General features: G+C 49.0%; 1 protein-coding gene across 1 annotated transcript in view; it reads left to right on the top strand.

The window, feature by feature from the left end:
* LOC118301539 (uncharacterized protein C2orf16-like) overlaps positions 1–4,800 on the top strand; it is a 10,957-nt gene extending 6,157 nt beyond the window's left edge. Inside the window, exon 3 of the mRNA XM_035627145.1 lies at positions 3,228–4,800. Coding sequence (XP_035483038.1) covers positions 3,228–4,800 — 1,573 coding nt within the window. The remainder of the gene's footprint in view (positions 1–3,227) is intronic.
* Positions 4,801–10,000: the final 5,200 nt, after the last annotated feature.

Raw genomic sequence — 10,000 nt, 5'->3', positions numbered from 1 at the left:
AACTAAAGATTTCTGAAGCAGTAAATTATGAAAGTCTTTCATTTCCAGATTTGACTCTGTAGCGTGGATCTTCTGGTAGAGAGAGACGTGACACAGACACTGAATATATATAATATAATGATTCATTATTTAGAGTAAATGTAATAAATACATTGAAACATTTAACGAAGGTCAACGTGTCCAACAGCAGGAAGGAAACGTCCCGTCGCTCTCTGATCATTTTCATCTGCAGCATCAGGAACTTGTCCGAGTTACTGTAGTTTACTACGGTTGCTCCCCTCTCCAGCTCTGATCAACCAATCACGATGCATCGTTACTGGTGAATTTGAAACCAGACGCTCTGTTTATGAACCTCGAGTCCAAACTCGTGGAATCCCTGTCAAAATAACAAATACAGTCGGCGGAGCAGCGACACAAACGGCTGCAGAACAATCGGAATCAATTCTCATTTTGTGAATCGCTCTCCGCTCCCAATGAAACGACCTTCATCAGCGCAAATCAAATTTGAGTCGCAAAGATTTTCATTTTCATTCGGTCTGACTGACATTACTGCAGAGGAGAGAGAGACAGATGTGGAACATAATGATAATTTATTTTTGCATCCTGACGTGATGCTGCGGCCGCCTTATCGCTGAGTGACCTCAAAGTGGCAGCAATCATGGGACGTCCTTCGTACGTCTGCAGAGGTCGGTGAGAGAGGCAACTTCTGCAGAGCTGTGAAAATATTATCAATATAGATATGAATATATAAATGAAAACGTACTCTCACGTACTGACTCTGTCACGTACTGACACGTGGACGACCGATGCACCAAACTGACGCAGGATACGTGAGGCACCCATGATGTATGTGTGTCGTGAAAAGTAAGTTTATCTCCGACCTTAAGGGAAACACTCACATCACACAATCATGTGTGTTGTGTGTGTGTTTGAATGACTGTGTGTGTGTGCGTGACCTGTGTGAGTGTGTGTGTGTGTGTGTGTGAGTGTGTGTGTGTGTGTGTGCGTGTGTGTGCGCATGTGTATGACCTGTGTGAGTGTGTGTGTGTGTGTGTGTGTGAGTGTGTGTGTGTGTGACCTGAGTGTGAGTGTGTGTGTGTGTGTGTGTGTGTGTGCGCGTGTGTGCGTGTGTGTGTGTGTGCGCGTGTGTATGACCTGTGTGAGTGTGTGTGTGTGTGTGTGTGTGACCTGAGTGTGTGTGTGTGTGCGTGTGTGTGTGTGTGTGTGTGTGTGTGTGTGTGCGTGTGTGTGTGTGTGTGTGTGTATGACCTGTGTGAGTGTGTGTGTGTGTGTGTGTGACCTGTGTGTGTGTGTTAGTGAGTGTGTGTGACCTGTATGTGTGTGTGTGTGTGCGTGTGTTTGTTTGTGTGTGCGTGTGTGTGTGTGTCCTGTGTGCTCAGGAAGCTTAGAAAGAAACTATTGGTTCATCGCTCTTCATCATCAAACTGCTGCAGACACTTTGTCCCGAACTGTAAAAGCTCATAAATAAAAATCGGCCATGATGAAGCTTCACTTCTGTTCCTGTTCGGTCCTGATCAGAGTTTGGCAGCGAATGGACTAAAATCAATCAACTCTCCATAACCACAAGTCAATTACTGAGAGAGCTTCCTGTTTCCTGCTGCTACAGCAGCGTCAGGCGACGTTCGTCCGACGCTCTCCGTCGTCAGACAGGCGACGTTCGTCCGACGCTCTCCGTCGTCAGACAGGCGACGTTCGTCCGACGCTCTCCGTCAGACAGGCGACGTTCGTCCGACGCTCTCCGTCGTCAGACAGGCGACGTTCGTCCGACGCTCTCCGTCAGACAGGCGACGTTCGTCCGACGCTCTCCGTCGTCAGACAGGCGACGTTCGTCCGACGCTCTCCGTCGTCAGACAGGCGACGTTCGTCCGACGCTCTCCGTCGTCAGACAGGCGACGTTCGTCCGACGCTCTCCGTCGTCAGACAGGCGACGTTCGTCCGATGCTCTCCGTCAGACAGGCGACGTTCGTCCGACGCTCTCCGTCAGACAGGCGACGTTCGTCCGACGCTCTCCGTCGTCAGACAGGCGACGTTCGTCCGACGCTCTCCGTCAGACAGGCGACGTTCGTCCGAAAAATGAAACCATGTCAGTTTGCTTCAACATGAATCACGTGGTTGATGTGTAACGGACTTTGACCCCTGTGACCTTCAGGCCGAGGAACTTCTGCAGAGTTTTTTCAGCCGAGAACATTTAGAGATTTCTGATCAGTCTTCATGATGTTTACAACAGGTTGTCTCATGTCGCTCTGTTTATTTCATTTAAACACACACACACTCACACACACTCACAAACACACACACACACATTCTGAATTGAACGTGTTGTTCTAATGGAGCCTGTTTGGCTTCAGACGTCACCCTAAAGATGTATAAAGCGAGCTCATAACGCAGCAGTGATGAATTGCATGTTTCCGTGGGTGAAATATTGCCATTCTGAGCTACTGACAGTTTAATTACTGTAATCTAAAGACGAATTGTAGCACAATCTCTGTCATGGTTTTGCGATCTGTGTTCGCTGCCAGTGGGAAACGGCACCGATGCAAATCAGGCGGGGCCCGTGGCAGCTGTCCTTGTCAAGGCTTCTTTGATTTGGTGCAAGCAGACCAGAGGCACTCATTCAAAAACTCACTAATGGAGAAAAGTGAGAAACGCCCGAATGTTACTCATCGTGATTTACAGAGGGGTCTAATCTGTGAGGCTGTTGTTTCTCTCCTCCTCGGGACCGCTGCTGCTTTATTGACCAAGAAGAGCAGCGGCATGTAAATCTGTCTTAGTTACACTGAGTATAACGTGGAGTCTGGGCCTTTTGATTTGATAACAGCATAAAAGATTTGGGTCCAAAGCCTAAAGGCAGAAGCAGAACTGAACAAAACAGAAGCTTCGTCACACTTTTATACCTCGACAACAACACAATCGTTACAGCGAGTCGGAGGAACTGATAACAGCAAAGGGTCGGAGGGATGTTCAGAAAAAAACTGTTAAAGTAAAATGAACTAATGACACAAACGGAGAAGAGGGTTTCTGTGGCTCAGGAGGTAGAGAGGGTCGTGCACTGACCAGAGGGTTGACGGTTCAATCCCTGTGTTTCGTCCTCCACAAACATCCAGCTGTTAGCAACGTGAACTTTATTTGAAGGTCGAGTGACTTCATGAATCAGTAGCTGCTGTCGGACACATGAATGAATCTGACGAGACCTGAAATCCCAGTAGACCATGTTCAGACAGGTTCTACAGGTCCCACAGGTCCCACAGGTCCCACAGGTTCCACAGGTCCCACAGATCTCACAGGTCCCAAAGGTTCAACAGGTTCTACAGGTCCCACAGGTCCCACAGGTCCCAAAGGTTCCACAGGTTCTACAGGTCCCACAGGTCCTACAGGCCCTACAGGTTCCACAGGTTCCACAGGTCCCAAAGGTTCCACAGGTTCTACAGGTCCTACAGGCCCTACAGGCCCTACAGGTTCTACAGGTCCTACAGGCCCTACAGGTTCTACAGGCCCTACAGGCCCTACAGGTTCCACAGGTCCCACAGATCTCACAGGTCCCAAAGGTTCAACAGGTTCTACAGGTCCCACAGGTCCTACAGGCCCTACAGGTTCTACAGGTTCCACAGGTCTCACAGGTCCCAAAGGTTCCACAGGTTCTACAGGTCCTACAGGCCCTACAGGTTCTACAGGTCCTACAGGTTCCACAGGTCCCACAGGTCCCAAAGGTTCCACAGGTTCTACAGGTCCTATGGGTTCTACAGGTCCTACAGGTTCCACAGGTTCCACAGGTCCCACAGGTCCCAAAGGTTCCACAGGTTCTACGGGTTCTACAGGTTCTACAGGTCCTACAGGTTCTACAGGTCCTACAGGTCCCACAGGTCCCACAGGTTCCACAGGTCCCAGAGGTCCCTAAGGTCCCAAAGGTGCTACAGGTTCCACAGGTCCCACAGGTCCTACAGGCCCTACAGGTTCCACAGGTTCCACAGGTCCCAAAGGTTCCACAGGTTCTACAGGCCCTACAGGCCCTACAGGTTCTACAGGTCCTACAGGTCCTACAGGTCCCACAGGTTCTACAGGTTCTACAGGCCCTACAGGTTCTACAGGTTCTACAGGTCCTACAGGTTCCACAGGTCCCACAGGTTCTACAGGTTCTACAGGTCCTACAGGTCCTACAGGTTCTACAAGTCCCACAGGTCCTATGGGTTCTACAGGTCCCACAGGTTCCACAGGTTCTACAGGTCCTACAGGTCCTACAGGTCCCACAGGTTCTACAGGTTCTACAGGCCCTACAGGTTCTACAGGTTCTACAGGTCCCACAGGTTCCACAGGTTCTACGGGTTTTACAGGTTCTACAGGTCCTACAGGTTCTACAGGTCCTACAGGTCCCACAGGTCCCACAGGTCCCACAGGTCCCTAAGGTCCCTAAGGTCCCAAAGGTCCTACAGGTTCCACAGGTCCTACAGGCCCTACAGGCCCTACAGGTTCTACAGGTTCCACAGGTCCCACAGGTCCCAAAGGTTCCACAGGTTCTACAGGTCCCACAGGTCCTACAGGCCCTACAGGTTCCACAGGTTCCACGGGTCCCAAAGGTTCCACAGGTTCTACAGGCCCTATAGGCCCTACAGGTTCTACAGGTCCTACAGGTCCTACAGGTCCCACAGGTTCTACAGGTTCTACAGGCCCTACAGGTTCTACAGGTTCTACAGGTCCCACCGGTCCTACAGGTCCCACAGGTCCCACAGGTTCTACAGGTTCTACAGGTCCTACAGGTCCTATAGGTTCTACAGGTCCAGATGAACCGTTTACTGCTGCTTCAAACCCTCAGGGAGAAATGTGTACTTCTGTCAGTACTTCAGTCTGTCCATGCTGACGCACACACCCCGGTCCCAACACACGACTGTGAGGCTCTTGACCCACATTTTATGAACTTAAATTTACATGAAAGTGTCTTGAATCTCATCTGGATTTAATCTGGATACGAGACACCATCATATAGCAAATAAATTAAAGAATAACTGCAGCTCCACTTTCATTCTTCCTTCTCTAATTAGTGGTTTGTACAAAGTCGTCCACGTTGTTGTGGACACAGTCGTCTTTGTTTGATCTGCAGTTTCTGGCCTGCAGGAAATGCAATTTATAAAAATACACATCCTCCTCCGTTCAACATGCAAACATTTAAACTGTCAGTTCACAATAAAAATGCTCACATCCAACTGTAGAACCCCAACGAGCTCGGCTCCGTTCTTCTCAAATTCATCACCGCTCGATTTTATTGATCTCAAACTTCTTCACCAGCAGGATGAACAGTTTCACATGTGGTGACATTTGATCTGAAAAGGTCAGAAAGATTTTGAATCAGTTTTTAATAATAGAATTCTTCAGCCGTGATGTTGCATCAGACGTTGTGCAACAGCGAGTCTAAAAGATTTCTTCTGGTTGTTCTTGCATGGAAACAAATATCAACACAACAACACAAAAGATGGAGGAGGAAGGAGAGACGTCAACAAGAGGGAAGAGGAGAGGAGGAGAAAGTCTGTGGAGCAGGATGAGCGGAGGAGAAGAGGAGAATGTGAAAGGAAGAGCAGAAGAAAAGAGAAGGAGAGAGGAGTCAGTCGGGATGAGAGGAGGAGAAGAAGAACGAGAGATGAAAACATGTTGATGAAGAACGGCAGAGGAACACGGAGCAGATGTAAGACGGCAAGACAATATACCTCATGAATTAATGAATAATAATTCATACATATATTTTTATTAATCTTAAATTTATGTTGACAAATCTTCATGGTTTCTCAGTGAAAGAGATTTCATGGATACACGAGTGGAGCTGAAAGAGTGAGAGAAGAAGATCCAATAAAGTAGATAAAGATAATAATATGCGTCCCTGTCGTTTGTTCCCGGAGGAAATCGAATGTTCCTGAATGTTACATTTACGTGACGTCGCTGTGATTCCTTGACTTGAAGTCGGAGCAGCAGACTCCATGTAGCAGATGAACCAGTGAACATTCTTCGTGTGAACAGTAAAAGATTCATGAAGCTGCTCACGACACATTCTGCCTCCGGACTCCCGGAGGTTTCAGGCCTGAAGGTTCGACACAGCAGCTGCTTCACTCTCATCTGTTCCTCTGGCTTCTTCCTCCTGTGGATCAACGACGAGTCTGTTTGGTTCCTGGTGGATTCGTGAAGCTTGATGAGCTCGTTCACTGAGCTGAAAATGAACCACGTCAGTTCCATGTGAGGACGGTGAAAACAATATTCATCTGATCTCAGTGATGTTCTTTTATTATTTACTGTCATTTGATTCAACTCATTGTTCCAGCAACAAGACGTGTGAGCAGTTTCTAATATTTAACACAAAGAGCAGACGATGATGAGTTATCACAGATATTGGACGTCAATCATCATGTCATGATCATGTCAGTGACAGCTGTCAATCATGACGTCCAGTGTAGTCTGTAGGTTTCTTGATCCGAGCTCGTTAGTTTTTGCCTTCAGCTTCTGCCTCAACACTTTTAGGATTTGTTTGTCTGATCTGTCGTCTGGTGTTTTCTACTAAACGACATTGTGAGTTTGTATTTGTGTCCGAACCTCGTGTGAAGCTCTCAGTGTTTGATCTGGACCAAAGATCAGATACGTGAAGATCCAGCAGCCTCTTGTTGCCTATGTGGACTGTTTGTTGGTGCAGAGTTCATGAATGTGTTGTTTGTCAGTTTGTATTATTTATGCAGTAGAAGTGAACTCAAGCTGTAAACTGCTGATCTGAGCTGAGCAGGATCCAGCACATCTCCTCAATTCTGCACTGATCCAAACCTGCAGTCAAACAGCAGAGCACACACACACACACACACCACACACACCCAGCACACACACACACACACACTCACCCCCAGCACACACACACACACACACACACACACACACACACACACACACACACACACACCACACACACCCAGCACACACACACACACACACTCACCCCCAGCACACACACACACACACACACACACACACACACACACACACACACACACCCAGCACACACACACCCAGCACACACACACACACACACACACACACGCACGCACACCGCCCACGCACACACACACACACACACACACACAAACACACACACACACACACACACACACACCCAGCACACACACACCCACACACACATACCCCCACACACACACACACACACACACACACACACACACACACACACACACACACACACACACACCACACCCTGGCTCATTAACGTACAGTACACACACACACACACACACACACACACACTGATGTATTTTTCATGCTCTGTTTCTCTCTGCACACACAACCTCAGCCAAGCCTGAATGAAACATTCATGCAGCAGATCTCATTTACATACCGAGCATCCGTCCACAAACTATATCACCTGCTTCAGTCCTCAGGCGAAGTCCAACCTAAACTCTCCCAAAACACACTTCAAACAACCGTTCACGTCCACCGAGCAGCTTGTCGGAGAAAACAGGAAGTACATTGTCCTCTCTGCAGTGGGTTGCTTAGTTACGGAAAATACTACAGACAAGGAACAGCGAAGGTGAAAAGTCGGAGCAGGGACAAGGACGAGGTGTAACTGTTAACCGTCACTGAGTCATGGTGACATACCAGTGTCTGTCACGTGAACACACACACACACACATGATCCTGGCACTGCCGCCATAATGGAGATTATGATGATGATGGTGTCTCTGAATTCTGCTCGACCTGGAGCCCAGACAGTGAGTGTGTGTGTGTGTGTGTGTGTGTGTGTGTGTGTGTGTGTGTGCGTGCATGCGTGCGTGTGTCAGTCATCTGGAAGCCAACTGGAATAGGAACAATATTTTTAAAGCATTTGTCGACCACATTTAAAAATCGGTGCCACTGAAGGAAATGTTTGAACCACAGACTGTAAATAAAGACAAAGTGAAGCCAAATCATCACAATCGCCCCCTGGTGTCTGGCTGCTGTACAGGCCATAAGCCCCGCCCCCTGGTGTCTGGCTGCTGTACAGGCCATAAGCCCCGCCCCCTGGTGTCTGGCTGCTGTACAGGCCATAAGCCCCACCCCCTGGTGTCTGGCTGCTGTACAGGCCATAAGCCCCGCCCCCTGGTGTCAGGTTGCTGTACAGGCCATAAGCCCCGCCCTCTCCATGTCATGTCTGGTCGTTCGTATCACACTGATATTTGTTCAAGTCTTCATGATTCTGATAAGTTTGATAGGTTGATTTTATAAAAATTAGGTAAGACGTCATGATTGACAGCTGAGAATGATTGGTGATTGGTTGAACATGTGTGTGGGCTGGACCTCGATACAACAGCACAGACTCTCACGTTTCTCAATACAAAAGAACACAAGTATGTACTCGTGTTCTTTCCAAAAACGTACTTGGGAGTTCAACTTGGGAGAACTATGCAGTTCGGTCATTGTGCAGTGGGAACAGGAGCGTACTTGCCAGCCAGGATGCAGTTGAGAATGGACAGATGCGGCGTTGTAGCATTTCTTTTTAATACAAATATATGATACCTACATATAGCATTTATTTTTTAATACAAATATTATGTGATATATTTACATATTATAGCATTAGGACGTGAATGAGGTGGAGGAGGTGGATGAGATGGAGGAGGTGAATGAGGGGGAGGAGGTGAATGAGGTTGAGGAGGTGAATGAGATGGAGGAGGTGATGAGGTGGAGGAGGTGAATGAGGTGAATGAGGTGGAGGAGGTGAATGAGGTGAATGAGGGGGAAGAGGTGGAGGTGGTGAATAAGGTGGAGGAGGTGAATGAGATCGAGGAGGTGAATGAGGGGGAGGAGGTGAATGAGGTGGAGGAGGTGAATGAGGTGGAGGAGGTGAATGAGATGGAGGAGGTGAATGAGGTGGAGGAGGTGAATGAGGTGGAGGAGGTGAATGAGGGGGAAGAGGTGGAGGTGGGGAATTAGGTGGAGGAGGTGAATGAGATCGAGGAGGTGAATGAGGGGGAGGAGGTGAATGAGGTGGAGGAGGTGAATGAGGTGGAGGAGGTGAATGAGGTGAATGAGGTGGAGGAGGTGAATGAGGGGGAAGAGGTGGAGGTGGGGAATTAGGTGGAGGAGGTGAATGAGATCGAGGAGGTGAATGAGGGGGAGGAGGTGAATGAGGTGGAGGAGGTGAATGAGATGGAGGAGGTGAATGAGGTGGAGGAGGTGAATGAGATGGAGGAGGTGAATGAGGTGGAGGAGGTGAATGAGGTGGAGGAGGTGAATGAGGTGGAGGAGGTGAATGAGGTGAATGAGGTGGAGGAGGTGAATGAGGGGGAAGAGGTGGAGGTGGGGAATTAGGTGGAGGAGGTGAATGAGATCGAGGAGGTGAATGAGGGGGAGGAGGTGAATGAGGTGGAGGAGGTGAATGAGATGGAGGAGGTGAATGAGGTGGAGGAGGTGAATGAGGTGAATGAGGTGGAGGAGGTGAATGAGGGGGAAGAGGTGGAGGTGGGGAATTAGGTGGAGGAGGTGAATGAGATCGAGGAGGTGAATGAGGGGGAGGAGGTGAATGAGGTGGAGGAGGTGAATGAGGTGGAGGAGGTGAATGAGGTGGAGGAGGTGAATGAGGTGGAGGAGGTGAATGAGGGGAATGAGGTGGAGGAGGTGAATGAGGGGGAGGAGGTGAATGAGGTGGAGGAGGTGAATGAGGTGGAGGAGGTGAATGAGATGGAGGAGGTGAATGAGGTGGAGGAGGTGAATGAGATGGAGGAGGTGAATGAGGTGGAGGAGGTGAATGAGGTGAATGAGGTGGAGGAGGTGAATGAGGGGGAAGAGGTGGAGGTGGGGAATTAGGTGGAGGAGGTGAATGAGATCGAGGAGGTGAATGAGGGGGAGGAGGTGAATGAGGTGGAGGAGGTGAATGAGGTGGAGGAGGTGAATGAGATGGAGGAGGTGAATGAGGTGGAGGAGGTGAATGAGGTGGAGGAGGTGAATGACACCTAGCCTAACCCTA

This window comes from Scophthalmus maximus, chromosome 2 (genome assembly GCF_022379125.1).
Source record: "Scophthalmus maximus strain ysfricsl-2021 chromosome 2, ASM2237912v1, whole genome shotgun sequence".
In the NCBI taxonomy this organism is placed as follows: Eukaryota; Metazoa; Chordata; class Actinopteri; order Pleuronectiformes; family Scophthalmidae; genus Scophthalmus; species Scophthalmus maximus.
The sequence above is the reverse complement of the archived record's forward strand: the minus strand, read 5'-3'. Positions and strand labels throughout refer to the sequence as shown.